Genomic DNA, 16,722 nt, shown 5'->3' on the forward strand with positions numbered 1-16,722 from the left:
GATGCTCATGCCTATCCTCCCTCTCACACCTCCTCTTCCAAAACCACCAATTCTTTTGACTCCAGCTCCTTGGCTCTTCTGTGTTCTCCACTGGGTTCTGTTGATCCTCCAGCTCAGTCTCGGTCAGTCATTGACAGTCATGCACAGAAGAAGAGCTCAACCTCGTGGAAGTCACGTGTGATAGTAAGAGTCACTCCAGTCCAATTGTCATCAGGTTTATCAGTGATGAATCTGAAATAGTAGCTATCCATTCATATCAAATGACATTAAGTTGACTGGCTGACGCGTAATATCCCGATAGTACAAGGTTTTGAATCTCACGTGCAGCAAGGGTGTGATGCATGACAAAACATTTGTGTGAACTGAGAGTAATGTAGCTGAAGATTCTTCTGTAGAGGGCACTGAATGCCGGGTAGTATCACTGATTCATTATAATAACACTAGTGACATGGAAAGGCAGTTTTCTGTATCTTTAATTTAATTTAAAAAAAATTTTATACTTTAAATCAACTGAGTCATTTGTTTTGTAAAAATTAATCAGTTCTGAACACAGCCTGCTGAGGACATCTGCTGGTCAAACATTTGTAAATAAAAAGTAAAGACACGACCTGTGTTATGACAATACACTTTAATAAAAATGCAATATACAATCTTTAAAAACACAGAATAGGCAGAATATGGTAAAATTAACATCAAATGAGATCTTACATGATCATTTTCATTATAATTCATAAAATAATTTTATGCTTTAAAATACAGTCAAATAAAATGTCAGCACTTAAGGCTTATCATTTGTAAGTCACTCTGTGATAGAAACAGTTTCTAAATTAATTTCTGTGAATCAAGACACTGTCCATCATTTAGGCTGCTCCCACAGAGAAATAGAAAATGGCTGTAAAATGTTTTGCCACATGTCCCAAACACTATGGCCTGTCACGCTAAAAGAAAGAAAGTGATTTTGTGAATAACTTCATGACTAAATTATACACTTCAAATTTCTGGTCAGTATAAAAGGACTTGAATAACTTGATCTTAAACAGTGAATTATGGTATGCTGTGCACCATATACTTAGTCAGTACACATTTGATATCAAGAGTGAAATCACTTACCATTACATTCTCATACACAGGTTCAGTTGACTCCAGATCATAGTCATTAAGTCTGTCATCATGAGCTCTGGAATAATTCATCTTTGCCATTAAAGATGAAAAATAGAGAGAATAGAGAAAATATTGACAAATAGTTGATAACTATGATATCATCTATAACAATAACCATATTTGTGTCCACACCAATGAACTGACTATAATGATAACTTACTATTACATTCTCATACAAACGTTCAGTCGTATCAACATCAAATGCTTTGTATCTGTCATCCTCAGGTCTGGAATGATCCATCTTTGACTTTGAAGAAGCAGAGATATTAGTAAAGATTAAATATGTAACCATTGCTAATAAACAACTCACAACTGCATTAGGACTTTCATTGTTTTAGATTCTACACTGCTCAAAAATGAAGGGAACACTTGATGTTTTTTAACAAGGTTTGGCAGGAGCGTGTCAGCCTAATCAAAACTGGTGAAACACAATCAAGTTAATCAACACCATAGTATAAATACAGCTGACTTATCCATTGACGGTTTAGCAACATCCCTCCTCCAGCTCATCTGCTCTCTTCGCGTTCATTTTACAATTAAACAGTGAGGGGGGTACTCAGGGTTCGGGCTATTCCCAAGCTTGGAGCCCTTCACTAGACAGCAATTATACTGTATGTAAGCGTGAACTTGTGAAATCATCACAGTATAACAAGTCAGTGAAACTTCAGGGATGTCAATCTGTCCAGTTAGGCTGGCCACACACTAGACGATATTCAGATCTTAACCCATTTTAAAGACATGGGAGACTACAGACATGAAGACGGTTTCAACCGATTTGTAGCCTTAGTAAGGCCAAGTAATCCTCTGAAAGTGCACACTAGACAATTTGACCAGACTGCAAGATCACACATTTGCTGATTGTTGGAAAGATTTCACAGTGACACAAGATCTCATGGAGACTCGCAAGATCAAACATGACTAGAAAAGAAAAACAAATGGAGAATAATCGACATTGTGAGCTGGCTATCCTAGTGCATGTTCTACATAGTCAGAGAGTGAACCAACTCCAGGGTAAGGCTAAAAGCAGCCAAATGTACTAACAGGGTGGCCACCACTAACAAAAGCATGGCCACTCCACTCAAAGCTGCAGTTTTTGACCATTTTGTTTCTTGACAAGAAATGCATTTAGAGATAACAGCATTAGAGATAACATTAGCATCAAGCTACATCAGACTATTAAATTATTAGTACACTTTTACTCAAAACTCACTTTAAACCCTGATCGAGTGTTTGTCATAACTTCCTTTTGCGATCACAATTAGGTTGTTTAATGTTGTAAAAATATGCTATTTATAGCCTTTTACATCGCTGCACAAGTTAGCATTTCAGATGTACATTTTCAATATTAAAAAGAAATGCCCCAAATCTCAAGAAAATCTCATACCAACCATTTACTTTCATGATTGTGTGTTTATTATTTGGATATTTTGTGGACACAGAGGCTTCTCTGTGTTGTTGTGGTCAGATATCAACAAGAAAGTGTACAGGAAATACATCAGAGGTTCTGAGGGGGCGGCATATGATGCACAGTGACTGCATTTACATGCAGCCAATAACCCGTTCAAAACCGGGATATTAGCAATAACCCGGTCGCGCACGGCCATGTAAACACCGGCAAAATCCCGGATATGCTCATATCCCGGTTTTTAAAAACCGGGATATTATACCTGGGGTACCCCTTTTCTAACCCAAATATTTGGTCTTGTAAACGCGTTTCGGCATATCCCCATCAAAATGTGTGTTCTGCGCATGTTCCATTCGCAAGGAATCTTGGTCTTTTGAGTAGAGACGGCGCATAAAAAAACCCTGCGTGCAGTATAGAGGCACAGTAGTGTCAAGTGCTGCTGGTGAATCAGTACCAGCGCCAAAGCAATATAAGACTATCGCTATATATGTCAGAGGTCGCACGCCTCTGGAGCAACTAGGGGTTAAGTGTCGTGCTCAGGGACACATTGGTGTCTCACATTATTCGAACCCGGGTCTCTCACACCAAAGGCATGTGTCTTATCCACTGCGCCAACACCACTCCCAACCACTTTCAGAAACCCAAATAGTGACCTTAACCCGACCATAACCCGAATTTTAACAGCATGTAAACGTAGTCAGTAGAGCTGAAACAACTAATCGATTTAATCGATTAAAATCGATTATTAAAATAGTTGTCAACTAATTTAGTCATCGATTAGTTGCTAAATAACTTTTATTTGCCGTAAGCGGCTCATTTCGTGCATATTTCAAATCTGCGGTGACCAAAGTGTGGCAGTAATGACCCACCGGAGGTTTTACTCAGCCAGTACAGCAGGAGAAGTAGCGAATAGCCAATAGCTGGCCTCGTTTTATGTCACGTGCTTCCCGAACAGCGTCTTTGCCATAGACAGTAAAAGTTCAGCGGGATGAGGAAGTACTTTACTTTGAGCCATCATAAAGAAGATTAACCTGTAAACTCTGCACTACTGAACTGTTTAAGGGGCCGTTCACATATCGCGTCTTTTTCATGCTCAATTTCGTTATTTCCAATGTAGGCGCGCGGTATGCGCGCTCATAATGGAAGCGACGCGGTCGCGATGCGCCCGTTTTTCCAGGCGCGTCTGCACTGCATCGAGTTAAAAACATCTCAACTTTTCAGAGAGCCGCAAGCGCAACGCGGGTGCGATTTTTAGAGCTTATCCTTTGCTGAAATGTCTGCCTCTTCATGGAGATACCATGTCATGGTTGCTTAGCAAAGGCAGACGCGCTTCTGCCCGAGCGCTTTGGAAAGAAGGAGAAAGCGGTGCGCCTAGTGTTTTCCACGCGTTTTTAGGCGCGATATGTGAGCGGCCCCTAAGACTTTTATTTGTGCAGATTCTCCAGTACAATGTTGTTTGCAAATGTTTAGTCGTAACAAATGAGTCGTCATTTTAACAGTTAACATTTGAAGCTTTACAAACACGTTCTGTGATCAGTTTGTCGTTTACCAGTTCATAATTCAGTCTTGCAGCCTAATTATGACTGAATGAGAGAGGTAAATGTTTAAAGATATTTGAAATGCACTTCTCTTTTTCACACAGCAGTTTTTTGTGTGTCCAATTTTTTTTTTTTCTGGACAACCTTCTGATGGATTTTACTTTAAATTGTGAGTTCCATTCAGGTTTCATGCCATTGGCACTTTATTCGAAGGATTGTATAAAATTTCACAGCATAAGCTATAAAGCTGTTTCCCAGTAAATAATAAAATGCAATGTACTGCAATTTTATACTGTTTCATCCTTCTTCGTGAAAATATGTTCTGAAAGATTCCTTAAGCTTTGTAAGCTATATATATATATGTAGATATGCAACTTTGGACTATAAATCCTTATTAACGCTGTTCAGTGAATCTATGTGAACACAAATAAACCGCTGCTGACGTGACTGAATATAAATGCTTGGTGAATTTCTATTCTAAAAATGACTCATACATATTTATAATTTTGTACTACTTACATAAATGTCTACATAAATGTCACTGCAACAAAGTTTTATCAAAACATTGGTCAAGTATCGAAGCTAGAGTCTTTAAACTTTCAACAGATCAAGTAAGAGAGTGATGTTTAACGTGCTGTGAAAGTGAAACAATAATAATCTGGGGCCATTGACGATCCTTGACTGCAAAGGGGTTAAACTCTGAAAAACTCCACATCCAGTTTAAAACACCTGAAAGGGCTGCAAAGCATGGTTCTCAACAAATGAATGAATCAGCTACAGCTTCTACTGTTGAGTCCAGTGCTAGTGGAGACCTGCTCTCCCGCTGGCCACTAAACCTGAATGGCACACAAAAACCTGGACAAAGTATTAGTGACCACAGGACTTCATATTAGCTTTCTGGTCATCATATGGTTGACACATCCCACAAGGACATTGATAACGTCATGCAGCCACAACAAGCATTGCTCATGGACACTGTTCTGGCTGAGTCCTGCCCATTGAGCTCATCACAGACTATGATGTACTGAAACACTGGCTCACCACCCAAGGACAACTTTATGGAAAAAAGCCAGGGAAGGCAGGAACAGCATATCACAGTCACCGGAAACACCAGAGCCAGAGCCCTGCTTACCAGACACATTATCCCTATCTCCAGCACTACTAAGCTTCTCACAGAAAATGGAGGAACTGGTGGATGCTGGGACCAAACTCTACCACTCTTTCAATGCAAGGCTGCAGATATCAACCAAATATCGGAGGGCTCCCCAACCACCAAAGCCTGTGGGCATAGCTCGACCTTCTCTTCCTGTGAGAGATCTCTGCCTCCTCTGCTGTAAGTGAAGCATAAAAAACTGATATTTTTGCATGCTTCCTTGTGTATGACTTCACTACTTGCCATTGCTGACACTGAGTTTGGATTTGTGGAACTGTTTAATAAACCCTGCATATGGATTCTACTTCGGCTTCCGTCTCAATTGCATTACAGAATACTTCCCCTACAATAAATCCAGCTAAGGTTTCTCAGCTCCAAGGAGCTTTCAGTTATCTGAGTAAGTTGTTGAAAATTTACCAGGAGCAACTTAACAAACTGCAATCCGCAAATGACCATTTAACCAACTGCATTCGATCACTTCCCTCGCCCTCCATCTCAACATACACAGCAAAATCGCCAGTGTTAATTTAACACTCTGAGTGTGGACACATATAAACACTGAAGTAGAGTTAAAAGTAACACTGAAGCAGAGTTGAAGTTAATGAGATAATTAAGAAGTTAATTGAGTTATGATTGACCATTATTGAAGACACCTGATGTTAACAAGCAGAATCATCAAACGAGAAAATCACCATTGGTGTGTCATCATTATAGTGGTCAGTGTTTGCTTTAGTTGGGATCTTGGCATGTAACTTTTTAATTTTCAAATTTGTGTGTCAAGCCAAGAGCAAAAATCATTGAGTGGTGATAATTATGTTTTAATGTAATCGTTGCTTGACCTTAATCACTGAACTCATTTATAGTCTCTTCTCTTCTTATCGATCATTATCGATTGTAACAGCTTTGATTCCACAACAAAAGAGTCTGTATTTTTTTATACATTTTGTAGGCGTCTCTTGTGATTCTGATTTTTTTTTTTTTTTTTTATTAAAAAGTTTTCATTTTAGGCACACACAGTTAACAAGAATCAGCATATGAATCTCAACAACGGTGACAAACATCATATACAGATAAACAGATCTACTCTGAACATCACAAAACTAGATACTAAAAAAGCTCATAATTTATTCATTCCGTATAGTAAAGTAATATAGCAGTGTTAGTTTTAACACTGCTTCAGTGTTTATATGTGTCCACACTCAGAGTGTTAAATTAACACTGGGGATTTTGCTGTGTAAAACTGGCGGTGCCAGTTAATTTTGAGGGTTCAGCAGGACAATGTCATGGGTTTATTAGTCAAGTCCATATCTATGTGGAAAGCCAAAGAGACCAGTTTTCTTTCAAGGAAAGTAAGTGCATGTTCTTAATGTCTTTGTTATCTGGTAAGGTGATTGACAGGGCTTCAACAGTTTGGGAGACGGATTTAATGATTTTGATTGTCTTTTGAGTCTATGTTAAAACAAATTAGTGAAGTATTTGAATGTCCTGAGGGGGGGGGGGGGGCGATTATATTTCTACACAATTGCTTCACATGTCACAAGGGCCATTTTGCCATTGAATGTAGAACTTTTGCCAAACAAAGTGAATGGAATGATGTGTCATTGAAGGCTGTGTTCAAACAGAGTTTGAATTTGGAGCTTCAGGCTGAGTTAGCCTGCAAGGTTGAGGACTTAATATTTTTTTAATTCATTACCATGGCCATCGAGATTGATAATTTGCTGAGAAACACATCCAAGAGTAAATTCACTCGACAGCCATTGTTTAACTCCCTCACTGCACCCTCTGATCATCAAGAACCCATGCAAATAAATCTTGCTCATTTATTTGATGAGTAGAGAACTCGACGCCGTCAACAGAATCTGTGCTATTACTGTGGTGAAACAGGCCATCATAATGCTGAATGCCCACACAAAGCCCGGAGGTCCATCTCTGCTACCAGCCGGGTTGATCAATTCTCTTTTTCCATCTCAAAGTCATTTGTCATTCCTGTTCAGCTAACTACTAATGATGGTCCCACTACTTTAAAGTGTTGATTGACTCTGGCACCGCCTTGAATCTGTTCAACAAGGATATGATCAAGAAGTACAGTTTAACCACACTATCTTGTGTGCCCAACATTTGCATCACCAATGTCAACAATAAACCCACTGAGCGAGGTTTCACCAGGCAAATTGCACCTGCTCAGTAACAGATTGGATTGTTCCACACAGAAAGCATGATTCACCCCGATATGAAATCATCCTAGGATACCCCTGGCTATCCACTCATGATCCTGTATTATCCTGGAATCATAGAGAACTGACAGACTTTTCTGAATATTGTCAATATGACTGTCAAATGCCTCAACCGTCTCTGGCAACATCTGCTGAAGATCCAGCTTCTGCCTTCGGTTTTAATATCCCTGCCTACTATCAGAACTTTTCACATGTATTCAGCAAGACCAAAGCTTCACAGCTACCCTCTACCTCTCCAGCAGCAGCAGAGTTCTTCTTTGTTGAGAAGAAGGATGGAGATCTGCAACCTTGCATTGATTACCGAGGTCTCAACAATTTTTCTGTAAAATTCCGCTATCCACTTCCACTTGTTTCTGTCGCATTAGAACAGCTTCGTGAGGCTAAGATCTACACCAAGCTAGACTTGAGGAGTGCTTATAATCTCATTCACCTTAAAAAGGGGATGTGTGGACACCACAGCAGGTCACTATGAGTACATGGTGATGCCTTTTGGACTAACTAATGCCCCAGCTGTGTTCCAGTCATATATCAATGAAATCTTCAGGGACATGTTGAACCAGTATGTGATTGCCTACATAGACGATATCCTAATATATTCCAAGTCTGAAGATAAACACATTGAACATATTCAAACCATCCTATATCGTCTTCAAGCACACCAGCTCTTTGTGAAAGTATATAAATGTGAATTCCATGTGCAGCACATCACTTTCAAGCAGTTATGGAGTGGCCTCAGCCATCAACAAGTAAGAAACATCAAAGATTTTTTATGTTTTTGATAACTTCTATCGCCGTTTCATCAGAAACTACACCATGGTTGCATCACCGTTGACATCTCTCCTGCAGGGGAAATCATTCTAGTGCCACCAACAGCTCGAATTTGCACTGATGTTTATGCAAATGACTTGCCATGGCTCATGCTGAGTTGAATGCATTTTTTTTTAAGATTTTTCCAAATCTTTTCAAACTTGTCCTACAAGTTTTGTCAGAATTTTTTTTTATATATAGATTTTTTTAATCAAAATTTGCTCAGCTTATATTTAAACCATGCTGGCAAAAACATAAAGAATTCAAGTTGGTTAGTCAAGCCAGAGACATGTGAACAAATTTGATGGAGAGCATGGCCAAATGGACATGAGACAATATCCCTGCAATGCTTTAGCATTTTCAAACCAAACTTGGGGTGCTTCTCATTTCTTAATTGTTCATCCTTGTTACCTTTCCTCACTAAATTTCCTTGTGTCTTAGCTCCACCCACCCTTAGGATATAACAGAAGGATGCAAGGAATGGAAATGAGGATGGAGGAATCAAAGGAAGAACATTGGAATTTTCTTGACATCAGAGCATCATCAGCTGCGCTAAAGTGATCTGCCCTTATGTTGTTAAAGTTTGTTATTTAAGACATTTAAAATAATTATAAATGAAGCAATATGCCCTGTCGAAATATATGACATGTATGGCTTATTTAAACTGCAAAGTTAAAATATAAATGTAAATTATTATGAAAGATGTGAAGGGGGAGAAGAATTTATATGTGCATCAGTTTTTTTTTTCACAGAAAAAGACTCCTGTGTATCCTCCCTCATGACTCCTCAGGAAGCCTCTTCACTTGTCGATCCTCGCCTCCTCACAGTGCTATAAGATAATTAAGATGACCTAAAAGATGGCTGAGCTCAACTGGTTTCCAGGTCATGAGATGGAGAAGCGAGGAACCGAGGAGGTATACTGAGAAGCACCCCCGGTGTCTTTTATAATAACAGTGACCTGAGGGTACCTGCTAGAGATGCGCGGTTGGCGGTTACAGCCACGGACTCCGCGGATAAACCACGGATCGGGCGGATGACGTGTTGAAAAATAATACTTTAATTAAATTCGGGCGGGTGACAGGCGGTTGAATCAATCAAATTAAAACGATATGTATACATTGTTAAATATTGTTATCTGACTATACCTACATCCAAAAAAATCGAGCACACTTTCAAATAGTCAAATTTTCATCAGACAGTAATATGGCTAGTCGAGTCTATGCAGATTGCTTGTTATTATCAGAGATGGCAACGCCGGCAAAGGAGGTATAGCCTACGTGACGAACTCAAAAAAGGAGAATTAAAAACAAAGGAAATAGAAGATCAGAAAAAGTCTATTGGGGCATAGACTTGTCATACAGGCAATTTAGCCTGGTCAGACTTTATGTTCGTTCAAAGAGGGATGGCATATTTATTTTTCTAATTTAATATTGTGTGGGGGTGACTAAGCCTATATAAGGCTTAGCTACGATATGCCGTTTTTTATTTATTTTTTTCAACTGTTTGCCAAAACATGCAACTATAGCCTATGCCTACATTAAGATATTTATTTTAGGGGTGTGCCGGTACTAGTACCGGTACCGAACGGTTCCTGGGCAAATTCCAAATGAAAGTGATCATCCCTATCCCCTTGGAGTGGGGACTTTGGAGTGAGTAGGGCATGTGCGTGACATTAAGTAGTCGTTAGGAATGCACTTTGCTAAAGGAGCAATATAATTTCCACATTATCTTCAGCTGGGATGTTACTGTGACAGCGCAGCATGTGTCCGTCAGCAGATGTCGTTGTTTTACTGTTATAAATGTTTTTTTTTTGTTTTTTATTGTTGTTAGCATAACCGTTGCAAATAAACATACATTATATATTTAAATACGTTTTAAAAATATGCTACACTGTAAAACCCGACCAGTAAACCTAACTCAAACCGTTTGAGTAAACAGATTGCCTTGATTTAAACCATGTAAGTTTTTAAACTTTGCATTCAAGTAATTAAGTGATTAACTGAGTGATAATTGTGAATTAGTGATGAACAGCTGCTGCTAACAAACAGAATTACTGAAGAAAAGAGAAACACAAGAACTACTACAACTGACTTCAGACACAGCCTTAGATGAAATCAACTGAAATAAAATACATGAAATCTCTCAAGATCTGATTAAACAACCCCACAAACAGCATCACCAGCTCCACTTATTAATAACCAGACTGACTTTATTTCTGTCAGACGTCTACAGAAGATCTTATTGAGAATGAACTAAGGTTTAGATGTTGATTTATTGTTTCATTTTAAGTAACCATGTTAGAGATCAGTGTTTGTATTACTTGGTCTCTTGGCCCGTGACTTCAGTTTTTGTGTTTTCTCTGGCTCTTGTAACCGCATGTTTCTGAAATATGTTAGTTGCATCTCAAAAGCCCAGAAGAAATGCCATTAACCTTTTTTACTTAACCCGTTGATGATAATCATCAAACATTGACCTGTTTGCACTGTGACCTTTGATGAAAAGATTGTTGTGTAATTAGTTATATAATATAGTAAAAGTGACTTTAAGCAGTGATTATGTGATAATCAGTTAATATGACGAACTTTCCAAACACTTTGGTCTTCTATGGTGTCAATCAGTCACCACAGACATCTACAATCAGCATATGAACCTCAACAATGGTGACCATAATAAAAATGAAATGCAGCAGAGCATGCTGGGAGCCATACCCAGCATGCATTGCATGCAGCATGTGTTTTTTTTTTTTTTTTTCACCATTGTTGAGGTTCATATTCTGATTATTGATGTCTGTGTGTGACTAATTGCTACAACGGAAGAGAGATGTATGTGCATAAAGTGTTCGATAATATTATGTAAACTGATAACGACAAAGTCATCAGAGACTTCCATTATAATAAACTGAACTAATTACGCAGCACTCTTTAGTCAGATTTTGAACTATGAACAGCTCCATGATTGATGATTGTCATCCCCAGTAAGCTGCATAACAACCAACACCTGTTAGTATTTTTTCTGGGTTTTTGAGTTATAACAAACATGTTTTAGAAACACACGGTTACGATAATAACAGCCAGAGAAAAGACTAAGACAGATGTCAAGGGTCAAGAGCCCAACTAAAGCAAACACTGATCTCTAACATGGTTACTTCAAATGAAACAATAAATCAACATCTAAACCTTAATTCATTCTCAATAAGATCTTCTGTAGACGTCTGACAGAAATAAAGTCAGTCTGGTTATTAATAAGTGGAGCTGGTGATGCTGTTTGTGGGGTTGTTTAATCAGATCTTGAGAGATTTCATGTATTTTATTTCAGTTGATTTCATCTAAGACTGTGTCTGAAGTCAGTTGTAGTAGTTCTTGTGTTTCTCTTTTCTTCAGTAATTCTGTTTGTTAACAGCAGCTGTTCATCACTAATTCACAATTATCACTCAGTTAATCACTTAATTACTTAATCGCAAAGTTTTAAAACTTACATGGTATAAATCAAGGCAATCTGTTTACTCAAACGGTTTGAGTTAAGTTTACTTGTCGGGTTTTACAGTGTAGCATATTTTTAAAACGTATTTAAATATAAAATGTATGTTTATTTGCAACGGTTATGCTGACGGACACATGCTGCGCTGTCACAGTAACATCCCAGCTGAAGATAATGAGGAAATTATATTGCTCCTTTAGCAAAGTGCATTCCTAACGACTACTTAATGTCACGCACATGTCCTACTCACTCCAAAGTCCCCACTCCAAGGGGATAGGGATGATCACTTACATTTGGAATTTGCCCAGGAACCGTTCGGTACCGGTACTAGTACCGGCACACCCCTAATTTATTTTAATAATTTTTTTACTGCCTGTTGTTTCTTTTGGCATATAAAATAGGCATTGTCTGATAGAGATATCAATAAAGGTTCATCTGTGTCGCAGAATTGGTGTTGTTTCCGATTTCTACAAGCTCAATAACATCCACAGCAAATAATAATAATAATAAATAAATAAAAAATAGTCGAAAAACTGTGCCCATTAATTAGATGTGCAAGGCAAGCAGGTAAGTTTAGGGTTGCTATGGACAACTACAAATGTGTACATTATTAGCCTATAATGTAAATGACTTTACTTAGAGCTTTAAATCTATTTGCCAAAAAATAAAGTGAAATAGGCATTTAGTAGTAGGCTATAGCAGCATGTTGAAATGATGTGCCAAAATGCGTTTTCTATTAGGCTACAATGAAAATATTTTACAGTACAGTGCGTTTAATTTAGGCTATTTATTTATTTTTGTCCCTGTGCGCCGATTGGAGACGGAGTTCACTGCTGATATTCTGAGAGCTTTCTAGTCTCGCGGCTGTCATCAGCAGCGCCTTGCATCGCCCAATCAGCGGATGGCGGGTGGGTGTGGTTTTGAAAAATGGTCAAAAACATTGGTTGCGGATGGATGGCGGATGATGAGTTTTGTGATGCGGTTGCGGATGAAATAATAGCCCATCCGCGCATCTCTAGTACCTGCATAGTTTCAGCACAGGACCATCTAGTGGTCAGGATATATGAACAATTGCTATTTTTGCTTATAGTCCAGTCAACATGCCAGACCATGCGATGATCACAGTGACTTCACACTAATCTCATGCTGTGATACTCAAAGTGTGAGTAATATGTAAGCTTATTGTGAATTCAAAATTTTGAGAAGGTTTGGAGGAGGTAGTTCAAATATAGGTCACCGGGGAAACATACTCATATCCTGATTCTCAACACTATCACATTGACATGGTCACGTGATGAGCTCGCGGTATGAGTGCACCCCAGCTAACAGATTGCCTTATATATTTTTTTATTTACTTCTTTCTTTTTCTTTTTCTTTTTCAGCAGTTCAGTGCAGATCATTTACTAATGAGACTATTGACAATTAAAGTAATTGTGCTTACCTGAATTTTGAGATTGTCTTTTCTCTTTTTCATCCTGCTTCTCCTTAAAAGCAACAAATGTGTTAAAAAAAGAGTTTAAAAATTCTATATTGTAGTAAAACAATACTGGACTGCATTTTTGATGGGATCATATTTCTTTGGTCAACCTTGTGGAGCATTATTCACATTTTATTTCAAATAAAAAACGTTGTCGAACAAGTTCAATATTTGTAGAAAGCTAAACTAACAACTACATTTTTCGTTTGTTAAAGGTTATAAATGAGGTTAAGTACCGTCAATCAAATACTGCGCACATCTTACCAAATCAGCAGCACTGGGATGAGAACTGAAGCTCCAGAAACCACTCCAATGGATATGTACAATATCACCAGACGTCCTACAACAGAGACAAGAGTAAAACACCTGAACAGATTAATTTGCTTCACTTTAGAAAGAGTAAATGAGCTGCTCTACCTTTAACAGTGACAGTAACACCATCGGATCTCTGAGATCCGTGTTGATTGCGAGCCTCACAGTAGAAGCGTCCACTCTGTAGTGCACTGAAACTCTGTCCAGATCCAACAGAGGACCTTTGATTCTCCTTAAACCAGCTGAAGTTCAGAGCAGGAGGGTTTGAATCACTGCTGCAGATCAGAGTCACCGAATCACCTTCCCAGATCTGACCAGACTCAGTGATGGACACTGTGACATTCCTGGGAGGATCTAAAACATTCATATAATTAGCAATACTATTTAAAAAACATGTAAGAGTTACTGAACCATCATTAACTCACACATGACATTTAAAGTGACAGTTTCAGAGTATTTCTCTCCATGTTTATTTCTGGATTTGCACTTGTATTCTCCACTGTGATCAGAGCTAATCTTTAATATGGTGTAGATTCTTCCAGATCCTACAATCATTCCTCCTTTAAACCAGCTGATTTCTGCAGGAGGGTTTGAATCACTGCTGCAGGTCAGAGTCACTGAATCTCCCTCCACTATTACACCAGATGAACTGATGGACACTGAGACACTCTTTGGTGGGTCTAAAAAAAAGACTAAAGTTATTTTTAATTTTTCCCCCCAAACATAAAATCAACAATTAATAAACAAATGAATCCATACTCACACATGACATCGAGCTGAACAGCAGGAGAATTGTAAGTGTGTTCCTGTAGAGCACAGCTGTATCTGCCTGCATCCTCTCTTCTGACTGACTGCAGCAGGAGTTGATTGTTTCTGTCTCTTCTCTCAGTTAATGGCTGTGAGTTTCTGTACCAGATGAATGTTGCTCTGTCAGTCAGAGCGCAGCTGCTTTTACATGTCAGACGGACTGAATCTCCCTCTTTCACTGTCTCCGGAGACTCCACCTGAAGATCTGAACACAACACACACATTATATCTAGTGCTGCTTTCATACAATTATTATTATTCAACATAATGCACAGAAGAAGAGTGAAACCTCAATAAAGTCACCTGTGACAGTAAGAGACACTCCTGGATAACCGGTCCAATTTCCATATGTTACATTAGTTGTGAATCTGAAAAAGTACACGTGTGAATCTTTCTTTGTCACATGACTCAATCTGATGGTGCAGTTCTGCTGTTCATCTCCCAAATACTGAAGCCTCTGACTGTATTCCGGGTCCTCAGACAGATCTCGAAGCTTTTCAACTTTTACAGGGTTTTTAGTCCAGAAGAGTTCCCTGATCTGATATCCAGTAGGGTATGTGTAATTACAGCTCAGTGTCACTGAAGAGTCATGTAGTGCACAGATGTGTGAATGTCTGTAATTCACACCCCATTCAGCACTAGAAACCCCTGAAACACAAAATTCATATAGTTAACAAAATATCAGCAGCTTGTGCATCATGAAAGTTGGTGGGGAAATGCATGCAACATCTTCAGTGTTTCTACCCAACTAGAATTTTTTTTGTTCTAAAATGTTCTAAGAACATTCCCATGGATTGTTCTAACAACGCTTTTGCCGGGTAGTTTTATTTTTGTTCCCAGAACGTTCTCTCAAAAGATAGGATAACATTCTCTAAAAACATTCTACGAATGTTAATTCATAACGTTATTAGAACATTATCCCCTACCATCCTAATTAAGATTTAAGCAGAGGTTTAGATGTTGATGTGGATGTCTGTTTGAACTTAATAGTTTGGTTTGATGTCACCATAATGGTGGTAAGTGTTGACTTTAGATGTGCAATTTGATACTTGAGTTGTTGGTGTTGTTTTTTAACTGCTGTAATCTTTATCATGCAATAACAGCAAAAGACCATGTGGATGATGATACTGGTTGCTTGCTGATGATTAATACATCATCACATATATGGTCTAGTATCAGCCGATCTAATGTATGGTGTTTGTTACATGTTATTTTTTAAAGTGACTCAATGGGTCAACAGTCTTAGACCAAGTTGAATTTAAAGAAAATATCAGTGAAGAGATTATAGCATTACTTGAATTATAACATTATATTATATTATTATAATAAGCATGTCACCATTGTTGAGATTCATACACTAATTCTTGAAATCTCTGTGTGTCTAAGCATTCTGTGTTCATTAACAATATAATTAAAAAATAATAGACAAAGATATATATGCTATAAATCTAAAACCAGTTGATCAGTCCATTACATAAATAAATTTTTAATATCTGCGAATAATCAACAACACCTGATGACACTTTCCTCTCGCTGTTTTTGCTGTAACAAATATAGCTACAACAGTTACATGAACAGTAACACTGAGAAGAGTCATACTGCCTAAGTACTGATCACCATAATGGTGATGTCAAACTAAACTATTATTTCCAATAAACCATCAACAACTCTGTTAATCTCAATAAGAACTTTTTTTTTTGTTTATAATAAGTGCTGTTGGTAATACTGTTTTTGGAGTATTTACGCTAGAGTTTGACACCAAAAAAAGGGTGGGTTTTCACGTTCAACCAACATTTGACTTCTGAGCAATGTCAGTCCACATCTAGTGTGATGGGAAGCTTTATTAGGATGTTAGAGAATAATGTTGTATCAATAGACATTTTTAGAATGTTTTTAGAGAAAGTTATCCTACCTTTTAGCAGAACATTCTGGGAACTAAAATAAACCTTGCTGCTGAAAACATTCCTAGAACATAAAAATTTTCTAGGTGGGTAAAGTGCTGCAGAGACTCACCATGAATCAAGATCAGAAACATCAGAGGAAGAGGAGGATCCATTCTGACTGACATCAGCATAGAAACACCTACAAAAATAAATAAATAAATGGTTGGCAGATGTAGAAATTCCAGGGGTCAGAAAGTAAAAGTCCTGCCATATCTTTATTCTACCCATGAACTCACAAACATCAAATAAATCCCAAGTCATCAAAGAGTTAAAGTTAATGAAATAATTAAGTGATTAATCCTCAGATGGTTTTCGGGGTCTTTTTTGACCCCAGATGACTTTTGCTCAAATTAAAAAAAAATGTTCCCTTTGTCCAAATGGTATGAAACCTTTTACGGCTCTCAACAC

The 16,722-nt window shown here is 38.1% G+C and overlaps 1 protein-coding gene across 1 annotated transcript; it reads right to left on the reverse strand.

Annotated features, from left to right (window-relative positions):
* Positions 1-676: 676 nt before the first annotated feature.
* Positions 677-16,451, reverse strand: LOC132144126 (B-cell receptor CD22-like). The gene is made up of 10 exons (XM_059554885.1): positions 16,385-16,451; positions 14,675-15,019; positions 14,328-14,576; positions 13,990-14,244; positions 13,670-13,918; positions 13,517-13,592; positions 13,217-13,259; positions 1,322-1,408; positions 1,111-1,191; positions 677-938 (listed from the first exon to the last, which is right to left on the reverse strand). Exons 1-10 carry the CDS (start codon positions 16,443-16,445, stop codon positions 924-926), a joined length of 1,461 nt encoding a protein of 486 aa, XP_059410868.1. The 5' UTR covers positions 16,446-16,451; the 3' UTR covers positions 677-923.
* Between the last annotated feature and the right edge of the window lie 271 nt (positions 16,452-16,722).

This window comes from Carassius carassius, chromosome 7, assembly GCF_963082965.1.
Source record: "Carassius carassius chromosome 7, fCarCar2.1, whole genome shotgun sequence".
NCBI lineage: Eukaryota > Metazoa > Chordata > Actinopteri > Cypriniformes > Cyprinidae > Carassius > Carassius carassius.